Source organism: Delphinus delphis, chromosome 3, assembly GCF_949987515.2.
Source record: "Delphinus delphis chromosome 3, mDelDel1.2, whole genome shotgun sequence".
Lineage (NCBI taxonomy): Eukaryota > Metazoa > Chordata > Mammalia > Artiodactyla > Delphinidae > Delphinus > Delphinus delphis.
Window position 1 is genome coordinate 97000254 of NC_082685.1, and position 19010 is coordinate 97019263.

General features: G+C 37.8%; 1 protein-coding gene across 1 annotated transcript in view; it reads left to right on the top strand.

Annotated features, from left to right (window-relative positions):
* MCTP1 (multiple C2 and transmembrane domain containing 1) overlaps nucleotides 1-19010 on the top strand; it is a 546887-nt gene that overhangs the window by 354457 nt on the left and 173420 nt on the right. The window contains exon 11 of the mRNA XM_060009153.1: nucleotides 2824-2917. Within this exon, the coding sequence (XP_059865136.1) occupies nucleotides 2824-2917 (94 nt within the window). The remainder of the gene's footprint in view (nucleotides 1-2823; nucleotides 2918-19010) is intronic.

The following is a 19010-nucleotide window of genomic DNA, read 5'->3' on the forward strand; positions in this document are numbered from 1 at the left end:
CCTAAGAATTTGATTTTGCTCTGGTTCTGGTGAGGAGAGTAAGTGGATTGCCCCACTCTCATAAGAAACAGCCCTGAAAAGGTTCTCCGTTGCTGTCATTCAGCTGTTCATTGCAAAGCATTGAAGCCCCACAAATTAAACAGACGTTACTGTGTGTGCCATTATTTGATCACCCCATTCTGAAAAGATGGCTAATTCCATTTTTCTTTTTTTTTTTCTTCTTTTTGCGGGGCGGGTGGTGGGGAAGCAGGGAAGGTCAACAGGGGGCGGGTAGTAATGGGTAGTAGACCAAGAGCGATTGTATGACCTTTTCAGAATGGGGATGCTGAACCCTTGCTCCCCCTTGTCACAGTTTAAAAACCAGAGGAGCTAGTTTAGAGAAGAAGTTGTTAGCATTCCATTTTTATTATGACATTTCACAGTCATCTGATTTAATGTCCCTTGACCGGATTGTCCACCGTGAGACGATAGGCTTGAAATGTTATTTAGAGCATTGATAAAAGGTGAGCGGTTCTAAGATGACAGCGAGTCATAAGGCTGGTGGTGTGACATTAATTTTCTCCATAACAGAGATGGAATAAGACGTCACGGTGACAAGCTGTCAATCAGTTCTGGCCCCTCAGAGCATCTCGATGCCATAGGACGGGGTATTGCCTCTCCCGTAATAGAGCTGAACTGAGTTGCTCTCCCTGACAGCTGCTGCAGCCATAGAGAAAATATATTATACAGCCTTTCATTAAAAAAATAAAGAGGACTCCTCTCCAGAGCCTTTCAATCTTTTCCCATCTATTGAGGGCTGAAAGGATGCACAGCAAATCATAGATTCCTCTGCTATGGAAATTTCTGGCTTCAGAAGCCATCCAGATTTTGAGGCCTTCTAAAATAACCATAAATAACAAGGCAGGAATACCTCTTGATGAAGCATTCCTTAAAGTTATATTGTTAAACTGATATATTTACATTTTTTGCTTTTTTGTTTTTTGATGTTCTTATTATAATCCATGTGTTACTGGCCTAAGCAGTTGAAGTTTGCAATAAATTACTGAGCGTCAGCTGACTCGAGGAAATGAAACCTTCAAATAATAATCACTCCTCCAAATGGAAAGCAGAACTTCGGAGCTGAAGCACCAGAAGCAGTGTGACTCTGCAATGAGGTTACCAGTATGAAAACGATTCTCTGACTGAAGATATTTGTTTTAGTCACAGTGAAACTTAGTTTAAATGGCTCCTAAAAATTAAAGGACAGGAACCTTTTGCTAAAACTCTTCTCCATCGTTAGATTAGGAGACTTACCTGGTCTGTAACACTCAGTAAGCTCTGATATAAGAAGCAGCTTCCCACACCTGATCATTACGACCTTAGGAAGACAACATGCCTACAAATCTCTGAATTATAATACTGCGGTCTAAAGTTTCCGCTTCTAAACCCTTAATTTACAGGAATGTAAATGGAGAGAGAAGTGCATTTTTATTGAACCCTGTCACAGTTTGGGTGATAAACAACTGTTTAAAAACAATAAAAGATTAAGAGCTAATCCTTGTGCTAAACACTCTTTTTTAAAAGTTAGGCTCTGAGATTACACGTCTATCTGCGTTTCCTCCTCTCAGTGTGCCAAGGTCAGAGCATCAGTGTAAACAATGACTAGTCACATGGGGTTGATAAAGTTAATATCGCGGTAAGCTTGTGCTTGTCAGTCTTCTCACATTCTCAATGCAAAGATGGGAATGTTCCGTAGTAACATTTTAATAGATAACTTTATTAGGTAAAACTATGTTATGCTCCCGGTTTTAAAGCATTTTAACGATTATGATAAAGAAGCACCTTTGATTTACTGAATAAAAGTGCTGATCTTGTCATGAGAAAGTTGCAGTGAAGCATAAATAAACAAATGCATATCATGTTCTATAGGTTGACTTTACTCTCTATTTGTGTCTGTTAGTTAGAGTTCTGAATTATTGCTATCCCTCTTTTAATTCCTTCTGGTATACGCTTATTCAAACGCTACCATTATTAATTTATGAAATTAAATAGGTTTCAGCATTTGGATCTGATTCTTCTATCAAAATTTGTATACTTCTATACCTACTACAATGAAAAACAAAATTACAAATTTAAGAAAAATTACTCATCCCTTTTGAATTTATTTTTTAATCAACTTGATTTATTTTCGAAGGCAAAAATAAAACAAATAAATTTTAAAAACACCTAAAAGGTGTGTGGTGGAAATACGTCTTTTGAATCAAATATTAGAATATAGTGTTAAATAATTTAACCCTTATCTAGCACCTACCATTTGCAAATCTGCCAAGAAGAAAAGAGTAGAAAAATAATTAATTTAATGTTGTCTTTCTTATTCCCAAAGTCTGAAGTGTGTTACTTAACCAACAACTTAAGATTCAGTATTAAGAATCAAAAGTCTACAAATCATCATGCCCACAGATAAAAGATTTCTTGGAGCGCTTTGATAAAGGAGACTGATGGAAGAATGCAGACATGTCGTATTTTATAATTTATTGTTCATCATCTACTGCTAATTACTTACGGGGGAGAAATGTGGTATTTTTTACTCTTTCAAAAAAATCTACTTATATAGCAACAATTATCTACATAAATGTGTGTGTGCGTGCATGTATGTGTGTGTGTGTGTGTGTGTGTATACATTCTTGATGGTGGAAAGGTCATCTGTACTGAAGAAACACAAATATCCCTTTGATAACTTAAGCAGCATCCTGAGATCAACTGTAACACTTAATGTTTCCTCAGCGCACTCTTTGAGACCCTTTATGACCTTTCTTTTCTAATACTGATGTTGGGTTCTTTCAGAGCCCATTGCGGATATTTCACAACCTGAAAGATGTGGGATTCCTCCAGGTGAAAGTGATCAGAGCAGAAGGGTTAATGGCCGCTGATGTCACAGGTAAGAGCCGATGCAGTTTGCCTTTTGTAAGAGCCTATATCAAGCAGCATGCAAGGTGTACACCATTTGATGACTGAACTTTTCATTTCACCTGACTCGATCATCAGAGTAAATAATACAAAGTTTGTTGATCTTACAAAGATTTGCTATCCACCTGATTTTTATACTGTCTCTGCTTTTTAAAAGAAGGGTAACATGTTAACAAGTAAACAATAAAAAGGGAAACAACTTTTGAATTGTTGCCTTCTCCAAGGTTTAGTCAGCATAGTGGTTATATTTCTTCCAGGTTTCATCATTTTGGCATTTTGGGGTAGTAATGCTGTATCTTTTTCTCTTAGACAGTATCAGCTTCCCTCAGATGATATTGTAGCATCAACACTAATAATTCAAACATGCATGAAATCTGTTGCATATTTCACTGAAAAGTTTAGATACATAATACTCAATTCCTTGGTATGAACTGTTGGTATTTGGGTTGCTGATACATTTCCTTAGCTGTCCAAATTCCCTAGCACATCCCAGAGATCATTCTGGATCTAAACTAAACATCTACATTGTTCTAAATTTTTTTTTAACCAAGAAGCAGGCCTGTAAAAATGCCAAACTCAGTATGATGTCTTAAAGCTTCCTGATTTGGATATTGCTGTTTCTGTGACATGTTGATTAATTAATTATTTCATCAATTACCAGCATTAAGTTATTGTTTTGAATTTGCAACTATGTGAGCATTCACTTATTCTTTAATTTCATAGGCTTTGGGGGGTATTTATACAATTCCTTAAATTGTCCGTCTCAAGGTGGATAATAAATAGGACTGATTTGACCAATTTTGTGCAGATTTCCCTGTTCCTGAAAGAAAGTATCCACTTATTATTTGTGGAAATATGCTTACCACTGTGAATGGCCAGCAAGTTGACCCTTAAATGGTAGCTAACTTATTTGAAGGGGAGAAATGTATTTTTCCTACCATATAAGGGCTTGCAAACCCATTACATGATCACTGCTGCCCTTAATTCATGGAACAGAATCAAAACCTAATTAAAAGATCACATGCCTTAAAACTAAAATAGCAGATGTCTGTTCAAAAATGGCAATATTTAAAATTTTTTAATGTTTGCATAGTATTGAATGACTATTTACTGTATGATAAAAGTAAAAATGTTGAGAGTTTACAGTTTCTTTAAAGAGGATTTTATCAACTCATTTGTAACCAAGAAGATAATAACAACTGTCAGATATTATTTCAAAATAGGCATACCTGAAAATAGTGGGAGAGAGGATTGTTTGTAATCTTTTTGCAAATATACTGACTTGGCTCCTTGTACTAAACAATTAGTGAATGCTAAGTTTATTCACTTTGTATTTTATTTCTGGTGTGGTTAAAATCAAATTAATCTGGACACAATTATTTCTAAATTATTATGCTGCTTTCATTATTAGAACCAACAGTCAACAGTGAATGGTTGACTAACTGCTTTTTTTTTGTTGTTCACTTTGGACATTAACTTAAAGACCAGAACAGGAACTCAGGGCTGCTTTTACACTACAGAGGTTCTGGCCAGCCTTTGATTCCCAGCAGCAGGTAGATTCAGGAATTCATGGCCAAGATGTTCACCATCATGGGAAATATCTTCACTTTTCTTCAGGATTTTCTGCGGGGTAGGGGAGCACCCAGTGTTGGGCTAAAAACATCTGAAGATAGGGAGAAAAGCCTAAAATAAAAAGTATCTCAGAGGGCACCTAAGTGTTCAGAACTATCACTGGGTATTTATAGTGGGCACAATAATTTCTTATAGAAAAATTCAAGTCCCCTTTACTTCAAAAGTTTATATGCTTGCCCATTACACAAGTTAAATGCAATTATATGTTTGTCTGTCTTGGAGAGAAGCTGTCATTACTTTTGAAACTTCATGAATATGCAAACTACATTAAGCCAGTTGGCTTATATGCCACTAAGCAAGTTAAAGTACATGTTCTCTTGAAGCTGGAAAAAATAGATATATTTCTTTCGTAATGGTTCTAGGTAAATTAATGTGACTAAGAATCACCTTTTCCCTAGGGATTCAGTGAGACATAATTTTGATCTGATAAAATGAACTTTAATTTGGGGAATACTAAATAACAGATTCTCCATTTTTTCCTTCTGGTTTTAGGGACATAATGATTCCTCCTTCCTCACTGACCTTATAATCTAATGTGCTCTGAATTGAATAAGAGAGATGTTAAACTATTCAGGGGCAAGAGGATAATTCAGTCTTTGACCTTGCTCACTCTTGGACCTTTTGTGGTCTTTATGACATTTGTGATGGTGGCAGAAACCGAGGACCATGTTTTTAAGACAGAAATGTCTGAATAGTCTACCAAGTTTTTAAAAAAGTCTTTACTTCTGAAAAGGATAAATATTTATATGTATACTGATTCTTCCTGGTCTTTGTCATGAAATTTGGGTATCATGAAATTTGAGCTTATCACAAATAAGCTATTTGCATACTTTATCTCCTACTTGCTCAAAGAAGAACTTTAAAAATATGTTTTATATCTCAGTGGATAATCATAGTCAGGCTCTACAAGATATTCAGCAACCATTTGAGGGAAGGGAGTAGAGTCAATGGTGCGTCTTCAGATGCTCAAATTAGCGTCCATTTAGGATTGTTGTGGATGGAGAGGGGATATTTTAAATCACTGAGAGCAAAGAATATTTTTTGACCTGATATAAATGAGGCTATAGCTATAAGATACCTAGTTGGTTTCTGAACACTTTCCCAGACAAGTCCAACAACACAAACTCATATTTGCCCAACTTTACCCTATATTTAAAATATTTTTAATGATTAAAACATAAAGTTAAACTTCCATAGTTTAAGCAAAAAGTTTTAAATAACAATATTCTATCATTTAGCATGAGCACAAGAAAAAAGAGATTCTATAATCTTTTAAGTAGCCATCAATCTTACTGCAGTTACAAAGAGTTTTTTCCTTTCAAAATGTAAAATTTTTCTTTTGTTACAACACATTCATTGAGAAACATTGTGATACTGTATTAACTCTGTGTGAATAAAGAGCAATTGAGACTCTCTTTGAATGAGTGAGTATAAAGCACAAATTACTTTTTAATGAAACCCTCAATTCTTTCCCTTTCCACAAAAAGCCTATAGCCTTGTTCAGCTGAAGTCTACTACAGTAGGTCACTTCAGTTAAGCCCCTAATAAACTGTTGATAGTCGAGGGTAGTTTTTTCTTCCATCTCAATAGCCCAGTGTTGGACAGTGCACTTCAAATCATTAAGGTTAATACAGATTTTAAAAAGAGATTAACTCTGGTGGTTAAGGCCTCAATTTACAACTCCCACACATACACATGCATTGAGCGAGGCACAAGAGTGGATTGAAATTTCAGTCAAATTGTGGGCAGCCTTTCACAGCCTGAGAAAGTGGCACTCCGGTTTTCAAAGTTGGTCAGCTAAATTCTTCGTGAGGGAAAAAGTTTGATTAACTGAAAAATACTGCACGGTACAACTTACTTACCTTTCACGTAACCAGTGAAAAGGTTAATGTCTCTCTGGATCATCAAAGCAAAACCTGCAGGTCGTCTGGCCCTGTGTTCACTGGGGGAAGACTCTACCACTAAATCAAGTGCTCCCTGAAACTGGACAGATTGTGAGGAGAGAGAGACCAATGGTGGATTTTTTTTTTTTTTTTTTTTTTTTTTTTTTGGTGGTGGTGGTGATGGGAAACAGTTCGTGTATGTTGGAATTTGTCTTTTCTAGTTTCTAATTATTCTTCCTTGGACGGGGCCTAATTTTTGCTTTCAGCCGAACATTTAAAGTCTTCTGTATTGAGTGGGGCTTTCTTTGCAGCGTATTTAGACCTGGCCTATTGGTTCTTTCAAGTTCTTAGAGAAGAAAAAGAAAAAGGTTCTTCTCCTCAGCCCCTCCCCTTCATTTTCCCCTGGGTTTTTTTTTGAGCTCCTGAGGAAGAGGTCACAGCCTCCCCAGGGATTACCAGCCACTCAGTTTCAGAAACACTGATATGGGAAACTGTGAAACCCTTTCAAAAGATGCCCTACCTTTTCACTCTATTAAAAGGTACACTAATATAAAACTTCTTCACTCCAGGTGAATTGATCTCTCAAATTAATGCACCATCTCTTTTAGGAAACAATAGAGGGAGAGAGAGAAAAAAAAGGAAGAGAGGGAGAGAATTTTACAGTTAACATAAGCTGTCATTGAAATAGTCCCATTAAATGAGCATATCTTTTTCTAGAACAACACTACACATAAAGATTTGTAACTCACCAGCTCCATAGTCTGGAAATCTACTAGTTTTTAAGAGAGCTGTTGACTACCCCTTTTTTTGCATAGACTTTTCCCATGTTTTTCTTTAGGAAAACTGTCTTCATTGTTGGAAAATATTTCAGTAACAAAACAGCAGAAAAAGACATGCTACGGTTTTTTTATCAGCTTCCGTGAGAGTCTTATTATCTTAAGAAATAACAGTTAGCAGCTCAGATTCATTAGCAGAGCTAAATTTAAGCCCCATTTGACAGGCTGCCTAGAAAACATTTTGTTTTGCTGTCTGTGGGCTTTAATTAAGATGTGTTCAATTTCAGTCCTCTTCAGTCTAGCCTCCACACCCCACCCCAACTTGCTGTGTCACAGACCGGCGATCAGACACTTTCAGATGGTCCGGCCCATGACTTTGACCTTCTGTGCAGTCCAGCGTTCCCTGGGGAACCGTTCAACTCATGAGGTCTGATTTCACACTTCCAGGATGCCTCAGCTCTCTTAACAATGACAGGGAGACAAAGCCCTTTAGAGCAGGCCGCATGGGGACTTGTTTAAATTGGAAACCAGAGAGGAGTCAAGGAACAAGGTTATGGGCTACAGAATAGTGCTTTTAATAAAGAGCTCACAGCTCCGGCTCAGCGCAAAGAAGTCTACCTCTGTACAATTAATTGAGCCATTTATCTGGAGCATCTTAGGTCTCTACTTTCTCACAGATTGTGTGGTAAATATCAGCTAGGAAGCAAATGAGATATGCATGAAATGAATTTTAACACTTTGATTACTGTGCCTCCAGTCTTCATTAAAAGTAAATTTATTTGTATTTCTGACCTCATTATCAGTAGGCTGCCTGCATTTTTATTGGTTCCTGTGATTTCCAGCTTGAGTGTGTCATGAAGGTATATTTTATACAGAGATTTGGATTTATTATTCTTGATATTTTCTCTGAATGTTATAGGTCTATTCAGAGAAAGAAAATGAAAAGGTAGCTGTACAGAGAAAGGCGAGCCTCTTCTTTGAAAGTTTTATATACTGAATGCCAAGCACATATACATCCAAGCTATTATCCTTTTAAAAAATTAACTCTTGCGGGTTACTCAAGCAAATTGCATACGATATGAGCAATTGTCACTTGAGTGGCTCTCAGAATATGATAGCTCTACCGGTAGAAGTAGCTATGCTGTTTCTTTTATAGAATTGTAGCAGTTTTAATTTTTTTTAATTTTATTTATTTATTATTTATTTTTGGCTGCGTTGGGTCTTCATTGTTGCGTGCAGGCTTTCTCTAGTTGTGGGGAACGGGGGCTACCCTTCGCTGCGGTGTGCAGGCTTCTCATTGCAGTGGCTTCTCTTGTTGCGGAGCACGGGCTCTAAGTGCACAGGCTTCAGTAGTTGTGGCACGTGGGCTCAGTAGTTGTGGCTTGCGGGCTCTAGAGCGCAGGCTCAGTAGTTGTGGCGTACGGGCTTAGTGGCTCCGCAGCATGTGGGATCCTCCCGGACCGGGGCTCGAACCCGTGTCCCCTGCACTGGCAGGCGGACTCTCAACCACTGCGCCACCAGAAAAGCCCTGCAGTTTGAATTTTTAATAGCATATGACTTTCATTGCCCTCATCACATTTAATAACACTGACGATATCTGATAAATGCAGCCTTAGAATTTATGATCATTATTTAAAACCTATGTTAGAAGAAAAGAAAATGGATATCCTTTAAACTCTACATAGTCCCATTGAAAGTATTATATATCTGATGCAGTGGAATTCCTTCCTGTTTGTAATTAGCAAGGGTAAAATAATTTACCCAAAAAGGGGGTTATTTGTGGATGTAACTTTTAAACTTTCACTATCTTAAAATCTTGAAACTGTATTTCTTGAGCTTCCCTGGTGGCGCAGTGGTTGAGGGTCCGCCTACCGATGCAGGGGACACCGGTTCGTGCCCCGGTCTGGGAGGATCCCACATGCCGCGGCGTGGCTGGGCCCGTGGGCCATGGCCGCTGAGCCTGCACGTCCAGAGCCTGTGCTCCGCGGCGGGAGGGGCCACAACGGTGAGAGGCCCGCGTACCGCAAAAAGAAAAAGCAAAACAACAAAAAAACTATATTTCTTGGAACATAAACCAAAGTTTTACACAAGATATATTTTAAATTTCCCAAGTATGCTTTATTTCCTTATATAACCTAATGTTTCTATTTGCATTTTAATAATTAAGCTTGTAGAAGACTGTTAAGCAGATAGTATACTTTGAGAAGAAATTTCATGCAATTTAGAATGCATTAAAAACATCCAACACCTGACATTCTTATCATTATAATATACCTAGTTTAGAAAACAGTATGACGCACATACATGTTAAATGTCTTAACACTATATAAATCTCTTCCGTAAGAGTGAGACTAGACAAAGGCATCACAAGGAAAGAAAGCAAATCATTGCTCTTTATTCTTTTATGCCACCATATTGCATCTAGAAATAAAAGTTGCTTCCTTTTAGTAATTTTATTTTTAAAAAGCTAAATCATAGTCTAATTATAGAAATGCAAAAGTATCCGTCTAAAACCAAAAGTTGATAAATTTGTGAAAAGAGGAATTAAAATGAAAATTTAACATAAGGGCTGGTGAGGCCTGAGTCTGAACTAGTGTTTTACAGGGAATTACAGAAATCATGTGTGATTCATATGCAGGTCACATGGTTAGGAGATACTGCTCTGGAAGAATAGGTGGGATGACAAAAGAGATTAATAATTGGGTTTGATATGCTCTAGAGGTGAAGGACTATGGGCTGAGAAAGTGGTGGTCCCACTATCAATGGGAAATGAGGAAAAAAGAAATACTATAAAATAATTAATTGAGTTCTGTGGAACTAAGATTACAAAATGATCCTTTGAGTAAAGAAATAGAGAATTGCTGATTTGGCTTGGAGGGCTAGCTCCAGGGTTTCACTCAGTGCTGGAAGAAATGCTTTCAGATGTTAGAATTAGTGTTTAAAATTAAACTATTATATATATTTTGTTACATTATGATATTGGTGTGTAAATAAGAAATGCATTTTCTAGAAGGGCGGGTTAGGGAGATGCTGCAGACAGGATCTGGATTTAACTAGGCTATTGAAATAAAATCTTACTACAGGGATGTTTGGATGATATGATAGTGTAGTTAGACTCATAAATGACTAAACCTTCAAGCCCAAAGGGTGATTATATTAAAGGATTAATGGCTAAATGGAGGAATGCAGGGCTCTATCCTTGGTCTAACCTGTTCAATGTATTTACTAATGACTTTGAGGAGATAATTGGCTGCTTCCTTATCAAACTTGCTAGGAGGCATAGTTAATTCATTTTACATGAGACCAACATATGTATGCTATTTATATATATATATATATATATATAATTGGTACAATATACAATTTATATATATATATATAATCAACAGACTGAAATGACAGGCTTAGTTCTGCAAGATGAACATTAAAAAGTATAGATCAAAAATCTTACCTCTGTATGAAACAATGATGTCTTGCTTTAACAGTAGAAAATACAGAAAAGACTTTGAGTCTGACTTGAGTTTAATCTCCATGAGAGTCAATGATACATATGTCAGTTTTGTTACATTGAATAAAAGGAGAATGTTGAGAATGATACTGTCTTTTGGGCTCATCAGACATCCTGGGGTATGAATTCAGTTTTAAAAGCTACACTTGAAAGAAGGACATTGACAAACTAACCAGAAAATATCCTTGGTTGGTATATCTGGCATTTTAAAATCAAGGCCATTGAAAATAGCTCAGTGAAAGTGATAATGACAATAATAGTGGCAACGAATATTTATTGAGACCTTATCACATGTCAGACACTACCCTAAGCTTGGTACAAGGATTATCACAGTTAATCTCACAACAATCTAATTAGGTATTGTTGTTATCTCCACTTTACAAATTAGAAGACTGAGGTGTGGAGAGGTTAAGTAACTTGCCTAGATCAACAGACACACACACACCCCAGCTTGTACATGGCAAGGCAGGGATGCCAATCCACATCTATTCAGTGAAGCCATGAAGTTGAACCAGAGAAAGGAAGATGTGGAATTGGATATGATTTCTATTGTCAATTATCCAAAGCCTGTCATGGGGAGGGTGTTGATAGGAGTTGGCAGAAGTAGTAATGGCCAAGGTTCAATCCAAAGAGCAAACTTCCTTCTAGCACATTTAATCAGAAAGGGATTTGTTATAGAGTTTTCAATGGATCACAGAATCTTTGGAGGCAGGAAGGGTCTAAGAAAACAAGCTCTAAGCTCACTTTCCAGAAGTTAATACTAAAGCTACATGAAAGAACCAAGGAGTTGCAGCTCCTGCCACATGGGTATGTTGGGAAGACATTGTGTCAGCTGCTTACACTACTCCCGCTTGCCGTGTGAGCAGAAGCAAAATGGACTCCACACCCTCTCAGATAACTGAGTTCTAAAGTCAAATCTTAGGCAAGTACCTCTGATTGGTGCAACCTAAATCACATCTGCAACCCCAGCTGCAAGGGAGGCCCTTGTGGCCTCTCTAGGTCAGGAAGAGACATACTAGAAATAGTTAGAATAGATGCTCAGCAAGCCATCCACACTGTCCAGTGCAGGAGAGCAGGTAACAAACATGAATCAGACACTCTCAGTGACAGATGCTGTGCCCCTCCTTTACACCCGTTATTTCATTTAAACTTCAAAAATTACTACAGAGGGCAAATCATAGAATAGACAAGAGCTAGAGAGACATAAAATGTAAAGAAGCATTTCCCCCAAATTATGATTGCCAAAAAATAGATCAGAATATTCCTGTGGATGTAGTGATTCCACAGTGCTGGAACCTTTGAAGCCAAGCCTGTATGACCACCTGGTTGCAGAGGGGATTCAAGTCCTATATGAGCTTTTGAACTTGACCTCTAAGGCTTCTCTCCCAGTCCTAAGAATCTGAGATCCTGCAAAGGGTGCCAAGATGAATAACAGATACCTGAATGAGTAGATATTATGTAGAAGAGAAATAAAAAGACAAAGATATCATTCTAAAGACAAAGCCTTGACAGATGGCAATTTTCAGCTTTATTGCCTAAAAATATAAAAAGGTTTAATCACCTAATACAGTTCTTAATTTTTTAAGTCTAAAGAATTTTATTCCATTGCAAAAGACCTCTCCAGATAGTTAATTTACGTATAGGAAAGAGTGTCTGAAACCTCATGCTTCTCTGTGGAGAATCTAATTGAATATATATTTACAAAAGTCCTAAAGTGTCTTCAAGGGCTTGGAAAATCAAAGGAGCTTATGATATATTTTTATACGTATTTGAGACCAAACAACTTTTGTGTTTCTAATCTAGTAATGTCACTTGTATGTAGTTTCTTATTAAATATTAATGGAAAATAAAGCCTTTAAATGTTTTTTTACCATAATTTATCTAAACTCTTAAAAGCTTAGACATAACTTCTCTATTGCCTCTCCTCATTTTCTAAATCCCATAGTCTCCTTTTTCTTTATTTTCCAGTTTCTTGTCTGTCTTGTTTTATTGCCCGTTCATCTGTCATAAATTTTGAGCTTCCCAGCTAATACCAAGAAGGTTTACTTCTAGGACTCAAGAATGCATCTAGTTAAACACAATGCTATAAATATTCTTTTGCATCTAATTCTATATACCAAATAAACTCATGTATACATTAAGCTGTATTTCCATTGCTCTTCGTCATGGTTCTCCAAGTGTGACTTGGGAACCTCTGGGGATCCCCAAGACCCATTTAGGAATTTGTGAATTCAAAACTGTCTTCATAATAATACTGAGATGTTATTTGCGTTTTTCACTGTCATTCTCCCATGAGTGTACAATGGAGTTTTTCAAAGGCTACATAATATTTGATCACTCTTATGTTAACATGTCATGGACTTATTATTGTTATTTCTTAATGAATGATAGGTTACATCTCTCATTTTTTTTAATTGAAGTATAGTTGATGTATAATATTATGTAAGTTACAGGTGTACAATATAGTGGTTCACAATTTTTAAAGGTTATTCTCCATTTATAGTTGTTATAAAATATTGGCTGTATTCCCTGTTGTACAATATATCCTTGTAGCTTATTTTATACCTAATAGTTTGTACCTCTTAAACCCATACTCCTATATTGCCCCTGCCCCCTTCCATCTCCCCACTGGCAACCACTAATTTATTCTCTATATCTGTGAGTCTGTTTCCTTTTTGTTATATTCACTAGTTTGTTGTATTTTTTAGATTCTACATATAATTGATATCAGACAGTATTTGTCTTTCTCTGTCTGATTTATTTCACTTAGCATAATACCCTCCAAGTCCATCCATGTTTTTGCAAATGGCAAATTTTCCCTCTTTTTTATGGCTGAATAGTATTCCATTGTATATATATACCCCATCTTCTTTATCCATTCTTGGACACTTAGGTTGCTTCCATATCTTGGCAATTGTACATAATGCTGCTATGAACATTGGGGTGCCTGTATCTTTTCAAATTAGTGTTTTCGTTTTTTCAGATATGTACCCTGGAGTGGAATTACTGGGTCATATGGCAGTTCTATTGTCACTTTTTTTAGTAACCTCCATACTGTTTCCAGAGTGGCTGCACCAATTTAAGTTCCCACCAACAGTGTACAAGGGTTCCTTTTTCTCCACATGCTCACCAACATTTGTTGTTTGTGTTCCTTTTGATTATAGCCATTCTGACAGGTGTGAAGTGATATCTCATTGTGGTTTTGTATTTCCCTGATGATTAGTGATATTGACCATCTTTTCATGTGCCTATTGGCCATCTGCATTTCTTCTTTGGAAAAATGTCTATTCAGGTCTTCTGCCCACTTTTTAATCACGTTGTTTGTTTTTTTGATTTTGAGTTGTATGAACTGTTTATATATTTTGGATATTAACTCCTTATCAGTCATATCATTTGCAAATATTTTCTCCCATTCAGCAGGTTGTCTTTTCATTTTGTTGATGGCTTCCTTTGCTGTGCAAAGGAAATTAAGTTTAATTAGGTCCCATTTGTTTATTTTTGCTTATACTTCCGTGCTTTAGGAGACAGATCCAAAAAATATTGCTCTGATTTATGTTAAAGAGTGTTCTGCCTATGTTATCCTCTAGGACAGGGGTCCCCAACCCCCAGACCACAGACCGGTACTGGTCTGTGGCCTGTTAGGAACCAGGCTGCACAGCAGGAGGTGAGCGGCGGTGAGTGAGCGAAGCTTCATCTGTATTTACAGCCGCTCCCCATCGCTCACATTACTGCCTGAGCTCCGCCTCCTGTCAGATGAGCGGTGGCATTAGATTCCCATAGTTGCGCAAACCCTGCTGTGAACTGCGTGTGTGAGGGATCTAGGTCACGTGCTTCTTATGAGACTCTAATGCCTGATGATCTGAGGTGGAGCTGAGGCGGTGATGTTAGCGCTGGGGAGCGGCTGCAAATGCAGATTATCATTAGCAGAGAGGTTTGACCACACGGAGACCATAATAAATCAGTTGCTTGCAGACTCATATCAAAACCCTATCAGTGAGTGGCAAGTGACAATTAGGCTGCATCTGGTGGCAGGCTTTAAGTCAGAATCCGACACCTAGTTTAGTCTGCGCATGACCGACCCATTATTTTATTTACCACTTTCATCCACGCCTCTCTCCTGCACTGTGCTCTTGTCTCAGTCACAGTTTTGGTAAGCCCACAAGCTAGCCCTAGCCAAAATGAGTAAAAAACAAACATCGCTAGAGAGCTTCTTTGAAAAGAGGGAAAGACCCAATGATGAGACACCAGAAGTAAGACTGCCAACAAAAAGAAAGCTGCATTTAAAAGAAAATACCAAGAGTCCTACTTAAATTACAGGTTCATTGCAAGAGGTGATTCACATCCTCCAAGCCCACTTTGTTTAACGTATGACAACTGGCTATCCAACAAAGCCATGAAACTTTCAAAACTGCTTCACCACATGGAGACCAAGCACCCTGCATTAAAAGACAAGCCTTTGGAGTTTTTCAAAGGAAAAAACGTGAACACGAAGAACAGAAGCAATTATTGAAGACCACCACTTCATCAAATGCGTCTGCACTGATTCTTAGTGGCTAAACTCATTGCTAAAGCTAAGAAGCCCTTTACTGTTGGTAAAGAGTTGGTCCTGCCTGCTGCTAAGGACATTTGTCGTGAACTTTTAGGAGAGGCTGCAGTTCAAAAGGTGGCACATGTTCCTCTTTTGGCTAGCACCATAACTAGATGAATTGATGAAATAGCAGAGGATACTGAGGCACAATTGTTAGAGAGGATTAATGAGTCACCATGGTACGCACTCCAGGTTGACGAGTCTACTGATGTTGACAACGAGGCAACAATTCTTGTTTTTGTGCGATTTATTTTTCAGGAGGGTGTGCATGAGGATATGTTATGTGCACTTTTGTTGCCAGCTAACACCACAGCTGCAGAACTATTCAAGTCTTTGAACAATTACATATCAGGAAAACTGAATTGGTCATTTTGTGTCAGTATATGCACGGACAGAGCAGCTGCCATGACTGATGGCTTTCTGGTTTCATTACTCCAGTCAAAGAGGTTGCTTCTGAATGTGAGTCTATGCACTGTGTCATCCATAGAGAAATGCTGGCTAGGTGAAAAATGTCACCTGAACTTAACAACATTTTGCAGGATGTGATTAAAATTATCAACCACATTAAAGTACATGCCCTTGATTCACGTCTGTTCGCACAGCTCTGTGAGAAGATGGACGCAGAGCACACACATCTTCTCTTATACATAAAAGTGAGATGGTTTTCTAAAGGTAGATCACAGGCCAGAGTGTTTGAGTTACGAGAGCCGCTCCAGAGATTTCTTTTAGAAAAACAGTCACCACTGACAGCACATTTCAGTGACACAGAATGGGTCGCAAAACTTGCTTACTTGTGTGACATATTCAACCTGCTCAGCGAACTCAATCTGTCACTTCAGGGGAGAATGACAATTGTGTTCAAGTCGGCAGATAAAGTGGCTGCATTCAAAGCCAAACTAGAATTATGGGGTCGATGAGTGAACATTGGGATTTTTGACATGTTTCAAATATTAGCAGAGATTTTGAAAGAGTCTGAGCCAGGGCCTTCTTTCTTCCAGCTGGTGCATGATCACCTATGTCAGAACTTTCTGAGAGTTTGAGCATTACTTTCAAAAGAGTTTGAGCATTACTTTCAAAAGAGTTTGAGCATTACTTCCCAGCCACGAAAAACCCCTGACCTGGAAAGGAATGGACCCTCGACCCATTTGTGAATAAGTCAGATGAATTGACTTTGTCCATGCTAGAAGAGGATCAACTACTTGAGGTCACAAATGATGGTGCCCTTAAAAGTATGTTTGAGACAACTTCAGATCTCCATACGTTCTGGATTAAAGTCAAGGCGGAATATCCTGAGACTGCCACAAAAGCACTGAAAAGCCTGCTTTTATTTCCAATATCCTATCTTTGTGAAGTAGGGTTTTCTGCAGTAACAGCCACCAAAATGAGATTATGGAGTAGACTGGACATAAGCAGCACACTTCAGGTGTCACTGTCTCCCATCACCCCCAGATGGGACCATCTAGTTGCAGGAAAACAAGCTCACAGCTCCCACTGATTCTGCATTGTGGTGAGTTGTATAATTATTACATTATATGTTACAATAATAGAAATAAAGTGCACAATAAATATAATGTGCTTGAGTCTTCCCAAAACCATCCACCCTGCCATCCCATCCATGGAAAAATTGTCTTTCACCAAACCAGTCCCTGGTGCCAAAAAGGTTGGGGACCGCTGCTCTAGGAGTTTTATGATTTTCAGTCTTACAGTTAGGTCTTTAATCCATTTTGAGTTTATTATTGGATATGAGGTGTGAGGAAGTGTTCTAATCTCATTGTTTTACATGTAGCTGCCAGTTTTCCCAGTACTCTTCAAGACTGTTTTTTCTCCATTGTATATCCTTGCCGCCTTTTTTCATAGATTAATTGACCACAAGTAGGTGGGTTTATTTCTGGGCTGTCTATTCTGTTCCATTGATCTCTGTCTGTTTTTGTGCCAGTGCCATACTGTTTTGATTACTGTAGCTTTGTAGTATAGTCTGAAGTCAGGGAGCATAATTCCTCCAGCTCTTTTCTTCTTTCTCAAGAGTGTTTTGTCTATTCAGAGTCTTTTGTCTTTCAACTCAAATTTTAAAATTATTTATTCTGGTTCTGTGAAAAATATCTTTAGTATTTTGACAGGGATTGCATTGAATCTGTACATTGCCTTAGATAGTATGGTCATTTTAACAATATTAATTCTTCCGACCCAAGAACACAGTGTATCTTTACATGCGCTCATTTTTAATTTCTAAAATGATAAATTTTGATAGATATAACCCCCACACAAAAAAACTGTTTGAGATCCTCAGCAATTTTTAAGAGTTCCTGAAACCAAAATGTTTAAGAACTGTTGCTGTAGGGAAATGATTCTCAATTGGGAGAGGGCAGTATTGCCCCCTTGGGTGCTTTAGAAATCTGTAGGGGAATTAAGTTGCCACATGGTTGGGGAATACTATTTATGTTGGGAGTTGAGGGGCGGGGATACTAATTGTCTTAAAAAGCATTAGACAATCATAAAGAGTGAAAACTGTCCCATGTCCTGCATGAATAAATATAGACACTAATATAGCTTTAAAATCTGTTTCATGATTATGAGTCTAGATTACATCCTGAAATACGTATTATTTACTCAGGTCTTGTTGATGGCTGTCACTTTACACAGTAAACACCAAAGACCTTAGGATTGCTTCCAAGGCACTTCATGACCTGGTTCCTTGTTACTTCTCTGACATGTTCTCTTCTTCCTGTTGCTCGCTGTGTCCTATTATCAGGTTCCTGGAGCACACCAGGCTTTTGCTGTAGCTCCTCCCTCTACCTGGAGCACTTTTCTCCCAATATCCAGTTAACTACTCCTTCACTTCATTCAGTTCTTTGCTCAGACCTCCCTTCACAATGAGGTCTACTCCAACCACCCTAATTAATTGTATAAACTGTGCCCCTCCCCCACACTCTTCAAACCCCTTATCCTGCTGTAGTTTTTCTGTTTTCCATTAACATATATCACTCTCTAACATACAATATAATCTGCTTATTAATTATGTTCAATATTTATTCTCTTTCCTCCCTCGCCACTGCAAGCAAACTCCAGGAGAGCAGAGACCTTTCCTTTTATTTTGTTTGTTTGTTCATATGGCCTAACACGTAGTACATACTCAATAAATATTTGTTGAATAAATCAACATATGACTTTATTGTACATACCCAACTTTCTATTTATTCCTCTGTATAATAGCATTAAATTAAATATTGAAATCACTTATGGGTTGGTTTTATTGTATTTCAGAATAGTGAGGAGGGCATTACAAAATCTACAATATGAGGAAAATGTTTTATACCTAGTGGGCTGAGACCCACAACGCTAGAGGGTCCATTTTTATGCCACAATGAAACCTGCTTCATGACTTAGTGAGAAAAGAGAAGCCCTATTATTACTTAGTCCCAGAGCCAGACCCAGTGGGAACTTAGTGAAGAGTGTCAGTTAATGTAATTCTACTAATCAGATGTTTAAAATATGTTGAGGTCAGTCGGTGAAAAAGGCTAAGGTCAAAGCCTCATCTCCAGTGATAAGGGGAGGATTGGAAGATGTCTCCAATGTAGGTTGCTCTTTATTTTGGTGGACCCCAATGGGATTCCCTCAACTATAACATTGTTATGTGTTATGATTGAAATTCCAGTTTGTAGAAAGATGGCAACCTCGAT